The sequence below is a fragment of the Meriones unguiculatus genome, chromosome 17 (genome assembly GCF_030254825.1).
Source record: "Meriones unguiculatus strain TT.TT164.6M chromosome 17, Bangor_MerUng_6.1, whole genome shotgun sequence".
NCBI classification, from domain to species: Eukaryota; Metazoa; Chordata; class Mammalia; order Rodentia; family Muridae; genus Meriones; species Meriones unguiculatus.
The window spans coordinates 96,981,501-97,001,880 of NC_083364.1; the positions used below are offsets into that span (position 1 = coordinate 96,981,501).

A 20,380-nucleotide genomic window follows, 5' to 3' on the forward strand; every position below is an offset into this window, starting at 1 on the left:
ATCCAAACGCTGAGTCCTTTTAAGTGGTGTCTGGGCTGGCCAGCCAATGCGGGCTCAGCGGCTTCCTCATCCATCAAATGGGAGCAGGCTTCCCTGCTGATCAGGGGATCAATGTCCTACTGGGTATAAAGGGCCTTTGTATTCAGGAAGCCCAAAACACTGGGAACCGTTCTTAGGATCTGGTATATAAACGAGTTTGTAGCTCATTTAGGAGAATTAATCCTGTCTTTTTCTCTGGGTTTTACATTCATTCCCCTGGGTATATATGGGATAGTATAATGGAAATTAGACCTACCCACCTCTCCCTCCCTCTCCCTCCCTCTCCCTCCCTCTCCCTCCCTCTCCCTCCCTCTTCCTCCCTCTCCCTCCCTCTCTCTCCCTCTCTCTCCCTCTCCCACCCCTCTCTCCCTCTCCCTCTCATGGTGCTATGGCACAGTTTACACTAAGGAAGTCTGAGGACAAACTTAACGTCAGTCTTCACTTCCACTGCTGTCTGAGGCAGCCTAACACTGCTGGTGTCAGTTTTTGCTGACAAAGCTGTTGCTGGCCCACGAGCAACCAGGTGTCCGTCTCCATCTTGTTGCAGACACACGTTACACTCCCTGCCTTTAAGTGCATGCAGGGGATCCCAGCTCAGGTTCTTGTGCTCATATGGCCAACGCTTCAACTGCCGAGCAGTCCCCCTAGCCCCTGTGCTACTGTTCAAGCTCCTGTGGAATGAGAGGCTTTGGATTGCTAGACATGGCGACCACGCCAAGTGCCAGCCACACTCCCATGGCAAACTCAAGAAACATCAGCTACAGCGCTTAAGCTGAGGCCGCACACACAGGCAAGGACCCATGTAAACTCAGGTGGCTGGGGCGCTGCCCTGCCTGGCCACTAGCTAACACTGTGTCTCCACAGAAATGTCAGATAGCAGCGAACATAAGACAGAAGTGAACTCCGCCATGTGTGAGCGCGCTCCCCTCACACCTGGGAAAAAGAACTGAGCCGAGAGTCTTCAAAGGTTCCGGGTAAACACTCTACTGGTTTCGCAGCCTCTGTCCTCAGCCCAAACCACTGGGGAGTACGTTCCCCAGAAGCACCTCGAGTCACCAGCCAGCAGCCTCGCCCTCAAGAGTCCCCGGGGCAGAGTGAAGAAGACACAGGACTCAGCAGACAGGAAGAAGAACGGAGGTCGGGGCGGCCAGCTCTGCTTACCTGGAGCCGTTCACCTGGCCGGGGTTGCACTCCATCTTGATGGTGACCCTGGCGGGGGGCTGGGACAGCCAGTCCTGCTGAGGGGCCCGGGGACTCATCTTGGACGTCTGGCCATAGTCACTGGAAGAGGACGCGGTCATCTCCGTCTTCGCCAGGTGTGGCGCTCCGTAGGCACACTCAAATAGGGACTGGTCCTCGCTCACAACTGATAAGGCCTCCTGGAAGGGAAAGAAACGGAGTCAGGACATCCCAGCCGTGTCTCAGGGTCACTTCCTACACTTAGGGGCAGACATGACAGGGCTGCAAAGGCTGGCCTCCTGTTCTCCGCGAGAAAGGAGAAAACAAAAGTAGCTTTGTTTCCTGCGAGCGGTGGCGGCTGGAGCGGCCTTGAGCCACTCACCTGCGGGGCTCTAGCGCCCAGGCCTGCTCTGCTCTGGCCAGACAGCGCCCACTTTAATCTCAACTCGGGGAAGTTGAATTTCAAAGGTCTTAGAAGACATCCAATTGCATGTGTCATTACTTGACAAATGCAATCTGTAATTCAAGCAGACAGGGCGAGGAAGGGTCACAGAGATGAGAGACGGGGCCGGGAAGACCAACACCTCGGCCTGTGGGGGACCCTCGTGCTCTGGGAGACCCCGAGGTCCTGGTCCTCGGAAGAGCGGACAGGGGTGCCTCGGCCAAAGGGAGCCAGACAAAGATGCAGCTCTTCCCACACCACACTGTTAGCCAGAAATGTTTCAAACGCTTCCATGATGGTGAACATCTGGATGATAAATGAAGCAAAAAAAAAAAAACAAAAAACCTGTGAATTACCCAGATGCCTCCAGACACCAGGACAGAGCTTGCCCTGTTCTCTGATATTTTCACTGTTCTGTGAAAAGAAAAAAGAGAATCGTCCCAATGGGGACACTTTTCTGTGCGTAAGCCAGTGATGAGTCCTCAGTGAGAGCCAATGTGCAGGAGGCCTGCAAGGCACAGTTATCAACTGATGAGAAGGCCAGAGAGCACTCGTGTGTGTGTGTGCGTGTGTGTGTGTGTGTGTGTGTGCACCCGTGTGGGTGTGCAGTCATATGTGTGCGCACTTACACTCACACCTGTGCATACCCGTGTAGAGGCCGCAGGTTGCTGACGCTAGCTCACTAAGCTGTTGACATTTTGAGGCCCCTGAACCCAGAGCGCACGGTCAGCTTGACCCCCCCGAGTGTGCAGCCTGGCATGCTCCTGCCCGATTGCAGGGCTCGCAGGCACACCACCGTGCCCGGGTTTCTCACGGGTGCTGGAAGCGGAGCCTGCGGCTCGCTGTTTCTAGGAGCCTCGCTGTGGCCATGCGACCGGCCCTCAGCCTGGGGATTTCAGTTAAACAGCGGGAAGGAGGGAGGAGGGACACAGAAGCCGTCCTCAGGGTCCAGGGCCGAGCTAAGTGTGCATGAGCTGGTCCGGGCAAGCCAGGGGTCCTGGGAGGGCGCACACGTGTGTGGTCATACCTGTGCCCCGACTCCTAGTCCTGCTGGGAAACGTGTTCACATCGACACCTAGTGTCTGCCCACCGATGGGAAGGCACATGGACACAGGCATGATTTCCAGCAGAAACTGGCAAAAACAGGTTACACCGAGGGAGTGGCGGCGCAAGCTTACACACGAGCGTCAACAGCGACAGAAACAGTGACCCACAAATGTTAGTAAGATACTCCTGCAAACAGGAGGGCACGCGTGCCGGACTGGCGGGGAGGACAGAAACATCCCAGCTAAAATGGGGCCTGTGTGTGCACGCGCACACGAGCTCGGGGAGAAAATCTCACATCTGGCAAAGTGTAATTTCAACACATGGTTTTCTGAAGAAAGAAATCAAAGTTAACTGAGATCGATTTAAGTGGGGACAGCCTGTCGGGAAGGAGGGCACACGTCTGTTCCCGCCCCACAACACTCCCCAGTCAGAGCTGTGGGGAACGAGGAAGGCTCCACCCAGCCATCGCTCAGGTCGCCAGAGGAGGGACCCTGAAGCCCCGGGCAAGCGCTGCAAGTGGTAAAGTTCAGACTTCATTCTACACAGAGGTCCAAAGGTGACCCCAAGTAACACACACACACTTACACTCTACAACACACATCATTTGTACGCAATACAATGTAACACACACGCACGTGCAGACACACACCCAACAGGGAGATGAAGCCAAGGAGGAGCTGTGAAGGAGCGGCACTGCTACCAGAAAAGGCGACCACACACCCAAACACGACTCCGTTCCCAGTTCAACCGCACACTCGGGCTTCCACATTCCCTTTCAGGGCAGACTGGTCACACGCAGCCACCGGCTTCTCCGCCTGCCTGCCAGGCCCAGGCTTCAAAGGGTGGAGAGAGCTGAGCTACAGGGACAGACACCTCTGACCTCCATGTGCTACACACACGCATACACACTCGCACACATGCACACACACACACAAGCAACACACACACACACACACAAGCAACACACACACACACACACACACACACATACACACACAAGCAACACACACACACACACACATACACACACACACATACACACACACACACACACACATACACACACAAGCAACACACACACACACACACATACACACACACACATACACACACACACACACACACACACACACACACACACACACACACAGGAGTGCTGAGCCAGGCCTGGGAGCACAGACCCCAGGCCCTGGGGAGAATCTCTGACCTTGGCCTTTGGCGTCCCTGCTCCTGCTCCCCGGCTGCCTCCTCTCAGTGGCCATCTTGCCCGCCACCCTGCCACCCTGCCACCCTGCCACCCCACCCACCCAGAAGCCTGACACAGAGCCGCAGACAACATGGGGACAGCGATCCTCCACCACCTCAGCCTCGGGGCTTGGCAGAGTCTGAGGAGGCTTCTTAGCTGCAAATCCAAAACCAGTCAAAACCTGGCGGGAATGCGGCCCAATAATTCAATATTCCCGCCTCTGCACGGCTATAAAAAGGCCCGCTCTTCAGACCAGTGTGTGTCAGTGTGTGCCAGTGTGTGTGGGTGTGTGTGTTGCCACTCCAGGAAAGTCGGGGTAGTCTGCTGTGGCTGTGGCTGCCTCCCAAGGCCACTGTATGACCTTACACGAAGCACATAAACTCTAGCCACACTGCCCCCAGAAAAAAAGGTGCTGCGTGTCCACACACCGTGTTTACCACCTCAGCTGAGTGCTGACACTAACGGGACCCTCTTCATCTCAGCCCTGATCCCGGGATAACAGTCAGGAACAGTTCAGAACGGAAGGATTGGCTGGACTGTATTTTATACTACAGTATCAAAATGAGTGCATATGTTGAGTTTGGATGCTAAAAATCTTCCAAAATAGTTCCACTAAAAACAAACAAAAATGAAACCTTTACACTTCTCATGTTTACTGACATTTCCAATGGAAGTCCTTGGGGAGATGTGGGGAGAGGGTGGCTGTGTAAAGCCATGCAGACATGGATGTCTGCCTCTGGATCCTCCAAACCCGTGAAAACAGCCAGATGTACTGGGCCTGTGGATCCTGGGGCATCCTGCCAGTGAAGCAACCAGAGAAGACCTTATACCGACCTCTCGCCTCCACAGGACACACACCCACACACCACACACAGACACACACTGAGAGACAAAGACACACACACACCCACACACCACACACAAACACACAAACACATACACACACCAAGAGACAGAGACAGACACACACACTGAGAGACAGAGACACACACACACCCACACACCACACACAAACACACACATACACACACCGCGAGACAAAGACAGACACACACACTGAGAGACAGAGACACACATACACACACACACTGAGAGAGAGACACACACACACAAACACACACACTGAGAGACAGACACACACAAACACACACACTGAGAGACAGACAGACAGATAGACACACACACACACACACACTGAGAGACAGAGACAGACACACACACAAAGACACACATCCACTCACACCACACACACACACACACACACACCAAGAAATAGAGACACACACACACACTGAAAGACAGAGACACACACCCACTCACACACCACACACAAACACACACACACATACTAAGAAACAGAGACAGACAGACACACACACATTAAGAGACAGAGACAGACAGACACACACACACACTAAGAGACCTAGAGACAGAGTCAGAGCCAGACACACATCCACACACCACACACACACATACACACACACAGCGAGAAACAGAGATAGACACACAAACACACACTGAGAGAGACAGAGACAGACAGACAGACAGACAGACAGACAGACAGACACACACACACACACACACACACACACACCTTTCAGGAACCTGATGCTTTTCTGTAACAAATGACTGTTCTCTTAGGCTCATTTCACTGACAGCCAGAAAGTCAGGGTCTCAGCCCAAACTTGTTTCCGGTCTGTGACAGCAGGGTCCATGAGAGCACCCCACTGTTGAAGGAGAGATTCCATCATACTTTCCTGAAGATCCGGGGTGGTGAGGTGCTGACAGCAAAAAATCTCACAGAGCGAGCAGCTCTCTGCCACACGAGTGTGAGGGAGAACGACCATCCATGCTCTTTGAAAACAAGGAATACGTCCTGCTGTTGGCCCTGGGGAAGCAGGTTCAGGAGCCAGCCTTGGTGTGCCCTGGGCTAATGGAGATCGGGGTGTGCCGGTTAAGGCCTCTTGTCAAGGGGAGCTGTCCACCTAACCGACAGTGCCCGTCCAGCTGGCCTCCCACCACACTCCAACGCAACTCTGTTCCTTACGCTCTCCTCACACCAGCCAGCAACCTCCTTCTAGCCCCGCCACAGAAATACTATTATTACCATGCTCACAAACACCAAGCCACCAAGGACAAGAACAGGACACCGTGCATGCCTCTGACTCTGGGTTTGGAGTTACGCCACCTGCACGTGCCAGCTCGAAGCCAGCTGTGTCTCAGCGTGAGTGGCCCTTTCAGAGAGTCAGCCATCGAGGCTTCTGCTCAGGTGGAGCGTGAAATAACAGTAAGGCTGTCTTTAATCACGGTCATCTGTGAGTTACGGGACGGAATCACTCAGTTTCACAGTAGTCCCCGAGCTCAGTTACTGTTCTTTCCCACAGAGCCGAGGTTTCAGGAACAGACATGACACGGAATCCACGGATGGTGAACACGGCCTGTGTGTCCTCGGGGCGGGGGGCACACCCCAGGGCCGGGCACCAGCTTCTCACTGCCATCACACGTAAGGTGCCCTGTCTTAAACTATTTTAAGTCCATTTACTTATTTGTGGGTGACGTGTGTTCCCACACGCAATGAGTGTGGCGGTTGGAGTATCACTTGCAGGACTCAGTTCTCTCTGCTCTGTGTGAGTCCCTGGGACAGGGACTCCTTCCTCAGGTAATTTGATTACTCAGATCCGAAGAACGGGCACGTGTTGGGCCATGTAACGCACAAGAGAATGAGGGCTGGTGGGGACAGCATCTCTGCTCGCACTGGAGCCAGTGCTGGGAAGAGCATTAAGGGTGTCAGTGCACCGACGGACGCTGCAAACAGCCGTGGTTCACCTCTTCTTTCCAAGGCACAGCACACAGGAGATGCTCCTGGAAAAACCCTCATTGTATCTACGGGGGCAGCAACGGAAACCAAACGGGCAACACACGTGGAGACATCAGGACTCCAAGCCTGTGGAGAACGTCATTTTCAGTGTGCGTGCTCATTTCCCATGTGCATGCTCCCGTGTGCACGTGTGTATGCACGCACATATATGTGTGTGCATATGGAGGCCACAGGTCCACTCAGGTGATACTGTTCAGGTCCTTAGCTTGGCAGACTTTTTTTTTTTTTTCGTTTAAGCTAGGGTCTCACTGGCCTGGAACTCGTCAATTAGGCTAAGCTGACACAGGACCTGCCAGCCTCCGCCCGCCAGCCTCCGCCCGCCAGCCCCGGGAGAAAGCTCTCACCAGCCTCGCCTCTTTCCTGCGGGTTCTGAGGACTGCTATCAGGCCTCCTGGAGGAAGCAAACACCGAGTGGGCTGTGCTGTCTCCCACCCCACCCCAGCCCCTCTCCAGTTTCTGCACTTCACATGCAGTGAATCCTGGCCTTCCAATGAATCATGTAACTATAACTGCCGTGAAAGCCAAACTCTGTAAGATGGAAGGCGCCAGTGAGGCTTGGCGAGATCCTCCTGTTCCCCCGATAGTAAGGGCTTCTTCCCTTCTCGAGTCTTCAGAGGAGAAACTTGAGCATCACATGGTGAGCACAGCATCCTGCTTTCTGTTCACGTTTTTCTAATTTAACACATTGCTATTTTAATCCATATATATGTATATGTATATATGTCACATGGATTAACATCAAAGGAAGATGTGTGTAGGCAAAGCTAAATCCACTTAAACAGAGTTTTTCTCCAATATGGTGCTGCTTCAGTATCCAACAATTTACAACTTGTAATACTGGCCCAGTGCTAAGAGAATGAGACCCAGGACTGCTATAGAAACACATGCACACACGCGCACGCACACGCACGTGCACGCCCACACACGCTCCTAGAATCAAAACATCTCCCTGGTATTGCTCACTAGCTATCCCCCCATTAACCATCTAACCAAGCTAGGGAACTGGCTAGAGCCATGCTGTCAGGGGGTTCTAAAGCATTTGTCCAGTGTATCCTGGGAAATTAGAAACCAACCAATACAGTGTTAAAGGCCTTTTCCTCTTTGCTCGCCTGCTGGCCTAGGGATGTCCTCGGATACCCAGGGGCTGAAGGAGCCAGGGACAGCAGCTTAGCAGAGGTCACTTAGTCCCGGAAGGGTGAGGGCAGAGGGCCCACACACACTTACTCTGGTCACCCAACGCGCACAGGTATGGAAATGTCACACGGGACCGAATTATCCTGCACAAGTTCTGGGTCTTACAGATCAGTTAAAAACAAGATTGATTCAAAGGACTACACAGAAGAAAGCAGTCACATCCGTGGGAAGATGAATACGCTTGATGACGATCAACTGAGCCAGTGCAAGAAAGACAACACCTTGGGAGCGTTCTCTCAGCGGTAGTCCGAGATTTTACAACGTATGTAAAACCATGTATGTATGGGGCCTACTGGGAGGGGTGAGCGAAGGGTCTGGGGTATGCTGAGCAACACCGTATACACACAACACACATGCAATGAAAACTCCAAAGGCAAAACAAAACGACGAAACAAATCACCCTCTATTAATAAACCAATGTTTTTATTTTACGCCAGTAAGTTCTTCCCCTTTCCTCCCTGCATGGGAACATTAGACAGAGCGAGTGTGAAGAACTGGGCCCTGCACCAGCTCTGTCTGTGTGCGGGGCCGCCATGATGCCTTGTGCAGCACGCCCTCGGACCCTTCCCAGCCGATTCTTGTCTTGTCTTTCTAATCACCACCAGCAGGCCAGAGCCTAGTCATAGAGGAGTCTCTCCTTTATCTGGTTTCTAGCAGCTCCCGTAGATGAAAAGATGGTGTCTGTTCGTTCCTGCTTTGTTTGGAAACAGGGTCTCCTGCAGTCCTGACAGACTTTACAGCAGAGAGAGGATGACACGGGAATCCCCCTGCTAATGTGTCTCAGGTGTTAGGAGTGTGTGTATGGGGGGGGGGTCAGCATGACCATCCTCTCACTGCTACCCGAGTTTCACACATGCAAGTGATCTGTTTTCACCAGATCTGCCCCCCGTGCCTCTCCTCCTTGCTTCTCCTTAGCGCCACGTGCTCTTTTTTTTTAATTTTTACTTTTTCTTCACAGTTTATTCATTATATATCCCAACTGAAGCTCCCTCCCTCAGCTCCCCCAGTCCCACCCTCCCTCCCTCTTCCCCTTCCCCTAGATCACTGAAAGGGGGAGTTCTCCACTATTGCCATCTGCCCATAGCTTGTTAAATCTCATCAGGACCGCCTGGATCCTCTTTCTCCACGGCCTGGCAAGGCTGCATCATCAGGGGAGAGTGATCAGAGAGCAGTCAACTGCGTTCATGACAGAGGCAGCCCCTGCTCCCCTTGCTCAGAGATCCACCTGGAGACTGAGCTGCCAATCGGCCACATCTGAGCAGGGGTCCAGGTCCTCTCCATGCATGGTTCTCCGTTGGTGCATCGGTCTCTGCAGGACATCCGGGCTCAGATCTTTTAGCTTTGTTGGTCTCCTTGTGGGGCTCTTGTCCCCTCCATGTCCCTCTATCCCACCCCTCTTCCTCCACGAGACTCCCTGCGCTCTGCCGGAAGTTTGGCCGTGAGTCTCTGCATCTGCTTCAAACCCATCAAGTCCCCTTCACACTGCATGTGCAGGGTATGGCACCACTGACCGTGTCCCCCCACCCCCCAGGGCCCCCTGCCCACCAGGCAGGCACTCTACCAGTGACAGGGCCAACCCCAGACAAAATTACTTGGTTTCTTCTGTTTTTCGTTTTAAACAGCTAAACGTGGGAGAAATCTGGAGCAGTACTAAAGGGCAGAGACGTCCCAGTCCTGGGGTGCTGGAGGAACACCCCAGTTCACAGCGGGTCTGTCCCCCTCCCTGCCAGTTCTCAGGTCCTTCCTGCTCCATGTTTGAGTTTGCTCCAGGTTGGTTCAAACTGCAGTCTGGGAAAGTCTTAGTCAGAACCCTGTTATAACTGCGTCCTCCAGGAAGCCGCTAGCACACTCAAATTCACCTCGCTCAGCTTTGTCTTTTCTGGTCCCAATTCTTCAGCTGCGGAGGTCGTGCAGATCACAGCTACCCAGCAGGTCAGTGAGTTTCTCCACGTTCACGTTTTATAAGCCTGAACATATGCAAATTATCACCGTGTTTGAGAACGCTGACGTTCCTGACAATGTCCTCACACAGCGGGAAGCAAAACCATCCATCTCTAGACGTATTATTCTAATAAGCTGGGCAGGGAAGGTTACTCACCCCAGCGCACGCTTACTCACTCTCCTCAGGACGCACTGAACCTTCTGTGTAAGGTGGAAGCCGGGTCTCTGTTCTATGTGCACACAGGTTTCCCGGGCTCCGTGTGGGCTAGCTTGTTCACTCACTAGCCCCTCTCCCGTGGGTTTCCACAATGATAACAGATTCAATGGACGCTCTGACCACTAGAAAGGGAGGCTGGGGAGCTCAGGGCCTGTCTATGGTCCTCTCTAGAACAAGCCAGGGGTGTGGCTCAGTGGTTCAGCTGAGGGCTGATTCCCCCGACCAGGAGTGAGAAAACAGAACGAGACATCCCCATTAGCACACCATATGCAGCCGAACCCTCTCAGAGTCCCAAGAATGGCTCATGATGCCTCACACACATGTGATGCTCACACACGCTAGTACATGTGTGTTCCATACGCATGAGTGTGTGAGTGTGTGAGTGCGTGTGCCCTGTGCATGATGCAGAGGCCAGGGCAGAATATCAGTGTCCTTGAGACGGTCTTGGCCTGTCCCTCAGGGCTGGAGTTACAGGCATATGCAGCCAGGCCCTGCTCTCCGTGTGGGAGCTGGGGATTCAAAGTCCACATTTTTGCTTGAAGGGAAACACTGTCACCTCGGAGCTGTCTCCCCACAGCATGCCCTGTAACTTTCCCCAAACCGTACAGGAGTGTTCTACGCTGGCCTGGGAAGAACTTCGTGATCTCCACCCCGCCCTGGTCTCTGTAGAGTCAGAGGAACGAGATTACAAAGGTGTAAAAATGTCCCCCGCCAGCAGGATGCCTCCTGGGCCCCTGTTCCCTGAAGTGGGGATAGCCCAGCATGCCTCTGGCCTTCAAGGGGAGTCCATAAAAGCCAGGCAGTCCTATGAGCTTGGCCTCCACAGAAACCACATGTGCTAAAAATACAGCACATTACACATCTGGAATGGGTCTCCTCCATGAATCTCTGACACATGGATTCATTGTTTTCCACAGAATTCCAAGAATTTTATTCATGAGAAAATTCTGGCACAATGGAGAGCCCTGGCAGGAGGGAGATGGAAGCAGCAGATGTCCTGGCCTTCTCCCACACTTCTGTCTCCAGCTCAGCAAACGTCCACCGGGTATCTATCTCATGCCTTCAAACAGCCAGCCTAAAATTTTCCATAAGAGGAAGGCTCTACAACAGCCTTGAAGTTTTAAAGAATGGACACTGTTTCCTGAAATGGAGGTCACAGTGGATCTGACATGCAGGTGTCCGGAGGGTCAGGTCAGGAACAGGCAGGAGCACAGGGCCCTGGGTAGAGATGTGGTGTCCCTCATGCCCTGGGCTTCAACTCTCTGGTCTTCTCAGTGAGGGCCTGGTGCCCTAACATTTGCTATGGCCCTGTCTCGGGTAAGACCTGACTGACTATCTGCCAACATTCGCTCCCTGCCCCGCGCAAGAGGCAAGGTCTCCGGTCTACGCAGATATGGGGTGGAGATGGACACTTACTGCGGATGAAGTAGTTAAAAAGGTTCCACAGACTTGGGCTAGAAGTCCAGGTCCCTCTGTGCAATCGCCTGTGTCTTTACGGGCATCTCGGTGCCAATAGCTCCAAGGCTGTGGAGAGAGCCCACTGGGCGAAGTGCTTGCTGCGTAGAAAGAGGCCCTGGGCGCCATCGCAGCGCTCACACGGAGGCTGAGCGCCGTGCTGCACACAGCACACCCCTTGCAGCCGTGAACACGGGAGCCCAGGAGCTCATTGGCTGACCAGTCTAGCTGCAGTGGTGACTTTGCTTTGTGAAATGCACGTCTCAAAATATGGAGAAGAGTGAGGAGGATACCAACACTGACCCCGTCTCCACGCACGCACAGGGAAGCAGCTGGCACACCCATGTCTGTGCACACACATGGCTGCACACACACACACACACACACACACACATGCATGTGCACATGCATGCTATATAACACACACGTTTGCTTAATTTCATAAGTGCCCTGGACCTATCTCTGTCTTCAAGTGTGGGCGTGACCCTGCTGACCCTGTGCAAATTCTAGCTGCTCTTCATGTAAGGTTCACCATTAGTGATGAAGGTGCTTCTGATGAAAGGTCATGCAGGGTACAGGCAGAAGAGCCTCAGGTGGAGCTGCTACTGTTTTCGTGGGGTTCCAAGGTCTCCTCTCTTTACCCCTCTCCTGTAAAAACTGCAGGCCACACACTATGGAAGGCAGACACAGTGTGGCCTTCTCTTTGGACTCACACCCGCCATGACGCAGCACTGATCCCACTGTGGAGGTTGCTCCCACCAGGCCGGCATTTCCTCTGGGTGAGCACTGTCCCTGCTTCCCTGGGGCCAGGCCGGGCCTGTGCTTTGCAGAAGATTTTCCAGGACATAAATCTCCCTGGGTTGCTACACAGGAAGGGGACCCAGCAGCCAGTGTGTCAAAGCCTTTGTGCAGACATGCAGGCTGCGGGCTAGGCTCGTTCTTTTCCCATGACGTAGTCTGAGGCACAGGGTTCACCCCGCTGGTGTTGTGCTTTTAATGTCCCCCAACCAAGGAGGTTGCCAGCGAGACTGGAGCACTGACATCAGTGCCCACACAGGCAGATTATAAATCCTAACCACTCATACATCGCTCACACTCCAGGCCTCTGGCTTCAGCCCCTTGGTAAATAAACGTCCTTTGAGAGACTCCATCTACATGCAGACCACGCTGCCCCATACAGTCAGGAGGCCTGCTCTCTCAGTGCAGCCTCCATAGGAGACTCAGGGTCGCTGGGTACCTCACTTCCTGTGGGGATGTCACGGACGCCCCTACCTATTCACCACTGTTGTTGGATAAACAGCAAGTTTTGGGGTACATAGCTGCTGTGAGCCCCACACAGATCCTGAGCCTCGTAATTTACCTGCTGGTGGAGGTGGGCATGGGTGATGGGGGGTGGTGCCCGAGGCCTGTGAGGCCACTTCCCCTTTGAGTAGAGAGGGCTTTTGGAGTTGCCCATCCATCACACACGCACAACCAGCCTCATGAGGACAGAAGAGCAGCCTCCCGGGGAGGGAAGAGAAGCCACCTTTCCCTTCCCTCAGCGTAGCCAGCTTGACCTGTCTCCTCTTATGATCAAAGGCACACTGGAGAGTGATGGAGAGGAATTTAAAGGTGTAAGTCGGGAAACCTCAGGCTCCTGTCAGCTCCTAACAGCTGAGCTTCTGAGCTCAAGAAGACAAGGAGGTTGGCCCAGCATCAACACTGAACTTTCCACGGTCCTGCATGCGTGCCTACACGGGCAGGCTGCCACAGGCCCCGGCACAACAAACATAACCCTGCACCAGCACCCCACAACCGCACAGCACTCACCCTGCCCATCCACAGCGTTTTCCCGAGCTGCGCTCATCCGGGGAACATGCAGGGTCCACCTGAGAGCCAGCCTTCCCTTCCTCAGGCCAGGGTCTCCCAACATCCAGGTTTGCTTTCAAGCCAGTGTGAGTATCAGGGGTGGACAGCACCTAGCCTTACAGGGACATGCCCTCAGCCAGGTCCATTACCAACAGTGTCAACCAGCAGCACGTACTGAACGGCACACAGTCTCAGTGAAAATGTGCAGCCTTGCTGCCTTGGCTCTCACCCCTAAACAGTACAGTATGAGGAGGACTCACACATGCCATCTTACAAATGGCAAAGAGCTGACTACAGGAAGCTGTGCTCAGGTCTAGGCACACCATGAGCCATTTCACCCACGGGGCATTGGCACCTTGGTGTTGGTACCCAAAAAAGGTCTCAAACCACTACCATCCTCAGACAACCAGGGGCGTCTGTGCTTAAGGAGTTCTCTTCAGCCCCCACAGTCTCCCCTAATTGGGCAGTCTGGTTCTGCCCCTGTTCCGCCAAGATGAGCGGTGAGCTGTGGCCAGCACCATCAGGTCTACGTGCCCTGCTGGTCCTTCATCAGCTGCGTAACACAGCCAGCTAGTCTGGCTGCTCCCCAAGGCCTCCATGGCATCCTTTTCTGTCCTCCTCTCTCCTACTCTTCCTCTCCTGCTTCTTTATACTGCAGCACTGTCCTGGAACACGTCCCTCAGCGAGCACCACTTCCTCAAGCCACCCTCTGTGCATACACCCTGTGGCCTCTCCCTCCCCTCCCCCATGCTCTCAGCCCACCACAGCCAGCTTAATGCCGAGGGCAGACTATTCTGGAGGAAGAGCACTTGCACGATGGGGTTTTCCTGACTCTGGGTTTTACCTGGTTCCCGTCCCTGGGTGACCCAAATCCCCATGGATGCAACTGCTGAGGAACGGGGATGGTCCTGGAGAAGGGAGCGCCCTGCCTGGGGCCGTCTTCAGATGCAAGCTTTCCTCCTGTCACCATTTTCCACACCACTGCTACTTGACTATATTCTTCAGAACAGGAGAGGGTGAGCACACCGGGGCGTCCTCTAAAGATCCACAGGACCCCAGCTTCCCACAAGACAGAGCAGCTTCCATCTGCTCCCCTGATAACCCCTGTCAGCTTCAGGACCCATCACTCTGCACGCAACAGATGGGCTGGGGTCAAAATCACTTCACTCAGAACTGTCAAGAGTTCGCCCAGAAAGCCATCTCTACTTACATGTTATCCTCAAAACAACATTTACTTATAAGTTCAGCAAGTGTGCACTAAACTTTCACGCTCTAGAAGCCTCTAGACGCTTCTCGGCGAGGCCAGTTATCTACCACCCCGACCTCTCCTCACTCGGCAAATGATTTACAGAGAGAATTAAAACCTCGTTTTGTTCTTGAGCAAGAAGCGGCACCTCAGACCTCAGTGGGTATTCAGAATCCCACCCCAGAGCTCCCAGGTCACGGAGATCAAACCCACATCTCGTGGGCGAGAACTGGGAAGAATAAAGGGCAGAGGTGCCTCAGGTGGGGGGGGGGGGTGCTGCCCACACACAGCCTTCACAGCAGAAGCTGCAGGCAAGGCCTGAGCACACGGGGAGGGACCAGAGCTGCAGCCCCCGACAGAGCTGAGCAAGCCAGCGGCTAGCACTGGGAAGGGGGTGGGAGCTTGAGGAGGAAGAGCAGAGGAAGCTCGGGGCCCAGGATGTGCAGGTGAGTGAGCTACGGCAGGGAGCAGCTGCAGTAAGCCCAGGTTCGGAAGAGTGCTGGGGGGCAGGACGGCAGCCCTCTGGCTGCCTTGGCAAAAAGCCACAAACCATCTCCCTCCTTGAGACTGATTGATGTCCTCCACCTCATAAGGACGCTCCACACAGAAAATTCTATCTTTTAAGTTTTATTATTTTCAAACGCAGTCCGGTCGGAGCATGCGTGCTGTGTCGGCCATGTGTGTGCACACCAAAAGCCTAATAAAATGCTGCCGCCCTGGCCCACATGTTCCAGGGTCCTCCATCTGGCCCTCTGCACAGAACCTTCGGGAACTTTCATCCAGATGGCCTGTGGCTACTTTTCAAGGGCTTACACGACCCGCCTCCTCATGAAGATGACCCGCCTCATGGAGGCTACCCTCACCCGTTCCCTGAAGAAAAGCAGCCAGCGGCCATGAGCCATGACGACAGAAAGGACTACCCAGACTGGGGAATCCCCGGCCGCGCATCATCGCCAGCTGTGCGGCGTGGCGGGGGAAGGTAAGAGTCAGGCCTGGAGACCCCCGCTGCTCTCGTGTGCACACACGCGAACATGGTCTCTGGGCTTGAGCAACCGTGCAAATCACCAGCTATTTCCTGTTTAAACGAAAGAGTAACCATGTCTGAGGAAGGGGCTCTTGTAACTGTTCAGCGCCGGCCAGCCTCTGGAGAATTCTCATTCTCAGAGCATCTCAGCGCGTCTGGCTGCCCCTCGCCAAGGAAAGGCAGCTCCTCTTCTGCTCTCGAGATTTCTCCAAGTTGCCAGCCTGGGTCTCACAGGCTCCTTTGAACCCAGTTTCAATGCTGGGCGGTGTGGGCGTGTTTATCTGGTGCCAACACACACAACGTCACTCCTGGGTAATGGGAGAGACATACTCCTCACCTCAAAACTCTGGAGGCTGAAGTGGGAGGCCAGGGTGTCATCCAGACTGGTTGCTCATGCCCCTCTCCTCGGCCTGGGAACGGACCACTCTGGTCGTGCAGCCGTTTTCTTCCTGCCTCTTCACTTTTCTTCCCTCCGAACGCTCCCGTGTCTGTGTCTAATTGGCCTTTTTATTAGGACCTCTCTCTCAGCGAAACAGAGCCTAACCCTAAAGAGCCTGTTTGAACTTGATGACCTCTGTAAAGGCTTTATCAAGAATGCCATATTCTGTGGTACTGGGGGTCAGGACATGTTAGTGTGGAGACACAGTCTAGCCATGACAGCTGGTCCAGGAGGATGAGAATGTCTCCTTGGTCAGTGCTGGAGTCTCCACACAAAACCCTAGGGCCAGGCTGCAGCTACCCAGGCACGACCCAGGAACACCCAGGGGGGTCCTAGGGCCCTTTAGGGGCTGTGACATGCAAAGCTGCTTTCTGACACATGAAACAGCGTTTGCCTCCCCTGTCCCACATTCTCACAGCTGTTCAGGACATTCGCCAGAGGCTGCGAATTGCCTCAGAGCAAGACAGAGCAGGGAAGCCGTGTAAACACATGGGAACCCCCCCTGGCACTTCAGGCTGAGCACTGAAGAGGTTTGTCACACAGGTAACCAACACACCTTTCTCTCTTACTAAGTCCAGCTGCTTTCCTTAACAAACATACTGCTTGTGTGACCACGGAGCTGTATCCCTGTCATTCATAAGTGAATTTGTAAGCAGGTATTTCAAATTTTCTCACTCCCTATCTCATTCTGGGAGTGTCAGTAGACACAACTGACACAAACAACTGTGCTCTGCACCTCTGACTTTTAGGGACATAAAATGATCCTGAGACCAAAAGCTCGAGACCCACAGTTTAGAGGATTAACCGTGGCCGGAACACAGTCTCCACTGCCTCGAGGGGCCCAAGGTCTAAAGCAATGGTGAGTCTCAGGAACCACACTTCAGCAGCTGAGTGCCGGGCACCGGGCAGCTTGGGGCCTCGCTCTTTGCGTGTTCCATCTAAGTGTGGCTGCGCGACTGAGGATGTAAGCGTGAGGGAGTGGAGTGGAGACCTGGCCCCTCACTCTCTCCGAGCACCAAGCAGAGCCTCCCGAAGAGGTTACCTGGCCTCCACCACCCACGCTGCAGCCCTCATGAGTGTGCGGCCGCTGTGGCACAACAGGAGGTAGCTGTGTGAGAAGACCACAACCCAGGGAGGGTGACGCAGGTGGTAAAGGGCCTGCTTTGTAGATGCTGAGGTCCCCCCTGGAGCCACGTGAGGAGACAGAAAACTGCATGTGAAAGCCGTGTGCGGCGGCATGGGCATGCAGGGGTAGACACTGCTTCACACGGACCAGCGTGTGGTCCTGGATTTCATCATTGACACTGACCTACCTCGACAGACCGTGGCTTTACCTCTGCCCTGCGATGGTAAAGAGCAGGGAGGAGGCCTCAGTCACTGCCAGCACCCGCCAGGCAGGAGTTCTTCCCAGGAGTGACAGATCTACACTACCAAAGTGAATCCAGTCTTCTAAATCTGGCCTGGGCCCAGCAGGTGGCTGGGGAGCCTCACTCTGACCGACGTTCAAACAGAGCAGTAAAGATGGTTTCCAGGAAACACCAAGCTGGGAAGAGGAGCCTCCTGTGACCTACTGTCACGCCTTCCTGCACTACATACTCAAGAACCGTCGGATGTGTGGAGACTCACGGATCAGTGACAGTGGTCAACTTACAGACACGTCCAAAGGTTCGTCCACCGATGGGCACTTCTTAATCCGGGCAAGAGCAAACACCATGGCAACCACAGCAAGCCACAAGTGAGCTCTGGATTGCCAGCTGCAGGACTGAACTGCACTATCAGAACGTGGGCACAAGTGTGTAGGGGTTAGAGCATGGTTTTTGTGTCACTCTCTCCCTGCGGGTGATCTCACACCGATCTGAACTGTGTGAGAAAAACGTTTTTCTCTTTTAATCCACTCGTGTTTTAGGGCTACTCATTGCTGCAGCAGAGATTGACCTTTCTTAACCGATAGAACAAAGACATGAATGTAGCTCTCCAACAGTCACGTGCAAGGGCTGTGGCCAGCTCTCTCATCTTGCTCTACAATTAGCTCCAGATGCTGGTTGTTTAGGGAGATGGTGCAACACCACACTGAATCCCGCAAGCCCAAGCAGCAACAAGCATTCTCAGCACATAAGGATCCTGGTTCAACACCCAGAGCCCATGTGAAAACAGGGAGTGTCCTAACCCACGCTAGGAGGTAAACAAACAAAAATCAATGGCCACCTGCCATCTGTAAGGCTCCTTAGGACGTCTCCACCAGGCTGAGAGTTCGTAGACACGCAGCCACGAATGCTAACACTTACTGTGCACACGAGGAGGACATGGATGCCGGGGAACCGTCTGGTTTCTCAGGAAATAAACATGTATAACTGGCCACGATTAACTGAGCTTCGCTTCCCCTGGGGCACTTTGCTTTATTCTGTTCTCCTTCTTTCCCCTAAGTCAATGCTAATTCATAACAAACATTTTATGATATCATGCTATTTTTTTATTTCAACTAAAGTATTCTTTAATACTTTAGAAGATGCAGGCAGCTCTTAAGCAAGACCTGCTGTCTCCTAAGTCATAAATTCATGTGTTTGGGCTGACTGCTGACAGTAATGTGACGATGGGGAATAAATGATAACATCCTTGTCCCCTCCCGTGCATGCTCACAGAGTATGCTTGCACACCCAGCCCCATTTGGTTCCAATATCATCCTCACACATTATGGCCATTCACACTTGTTGGTTTTCTACACCACTTTCCTAAGGAATCTGTCTTTTTAATTGTGTCATTTGCATTGCACAGGCATGACTCCAGTGTGTGCAGGGTGCTTACTAAACACTCCCATGGCTTCCGGCTCTGTCCCAGGACACCTTCTACAGCTCACCAAACACAGTGTATATATTAAAAAAAATCACCATATAAAACACTACAAAATAGTTCACATTGTAATAAAAAAGCAAAAACTGACAAAATGGAAGAAGTCTTGTACACCTTTTCATAGGACTGAGACGGGGGGGGGAGGGGGCGTGACTGAGTGCCCGTATCTGCCCGTAGATCCTGAGTTCCTCTGAGCCCTCCTCTACCAGGTCGGCACCGTGGCATTGTCTTGGTTGATACATAGCACCTTACTGCGTGCTCTACCAGACAGGCTGTGGTGAATGGCACACAGACATTAGAGAGGCTGCCAAAGCACATGCATCCCCAACCAGACTAAAGGAGACGGCAGGGGTCAGTGGTGAGAATGGACAGACAGCCCAGTTCCTTGATTTAAATGTCAAAATAAGGGAGTCCAAAGAAGCCCTTTAAAATGAGGGTTTACAGGCTGGACATGCTCAGTTGGTACCTGCTTCTTGCACAAGCAGAGGAGAACCAGGGTGTGGTACCCTGAGCCACGCACGAGGTGCCTTGGTGCTCACTTTAACCAGTGCTAGATGGGCAGACGGGGTCCCAGGGTCACCGCCAGCCGGCCCAGCCCACTTGCCAAGCTCTTGGCCAGCCCTGTAGAACAACAGCAAAGGCTGTCCTACGTGGTGGGAGCCCTGGGTCACACCGGTGGGTGACGATGAGAAAGCAGGGCCGCAACAGCCACTGGGCTTGGTCTGTCATCCTTCCCGGTGAGGAGGTCAGGGCCTACCGCAGTCAGCAGAACACTCCACCCTCTCAGACACGTGTCCGAAAGCTACCTCCATTTGACTTCCCCGCGCAAACCTGCCGCTCGCTCCCGCTGGCACCAAACCTGACCACAAACAGATGATACAATGACTTGGACCCACACCCTCACTGCCTTGCTCTAAGTCAGAAAATGAGCTTTCTCCGTTGCTTAGTTCTATGTGAACGTTACCATTAAGGTCAAGAGTCTGAGAATGTTTACCAGGAGAGTGGGAGCAGGACTGAACTCAGCACCTACTTCCTAGTGATGGAAAGAACCCCTTTCCTCACGGCACAGGCAACCATGGACAGTCCGCATCTCTCTGGAATCTGGGGTTGCATGGAACGCTGACCTGCCCTCACAGACTCATGGCGGACAGCTGGAAATCTCCCTCCAAAATCTGCCTCCTGCCCCTTTATCCTGCTTCATCTGATTACACAGCACGCTTGTATGAGCTGCACACATTGGACAACGCCCTTGAGTGAATACGCACACTCATCAATTTACTTGGCTACTAACTGAAATAACAATGCTTTCAGTTTCAGGGTTGGGGAGACGGCTCAGCA

At 53.5% G+C, this 20,380-nt stretch overlaps 1 protein-coding gene across 5 annotated transcripts in view; it reads right to left on the reverse strand.

The window, feature by feature from the left end:
- The window catches only part of Erg (ETS transcription factor ERG), a 129,657-nt gene that overhangs the window by 42,866 nt on the left and 66,411 nt on the right, over positions 1–20,380 (reverse strand). For all 5 annotated transcript variants that reach the window (XM_060370811.1, XM_021656570.2, XM_060370812.1 and 2 more), the window contains one exon: positions 1,201–1,418. In XM_060370811.1, the coding sequence (XP_060226794.1) occupies positions 1,201–1,418 (218 nt within the window). The remainder of the gene's footprint in view (positions 1–1,200; positions 1,419–20,380) is intronic.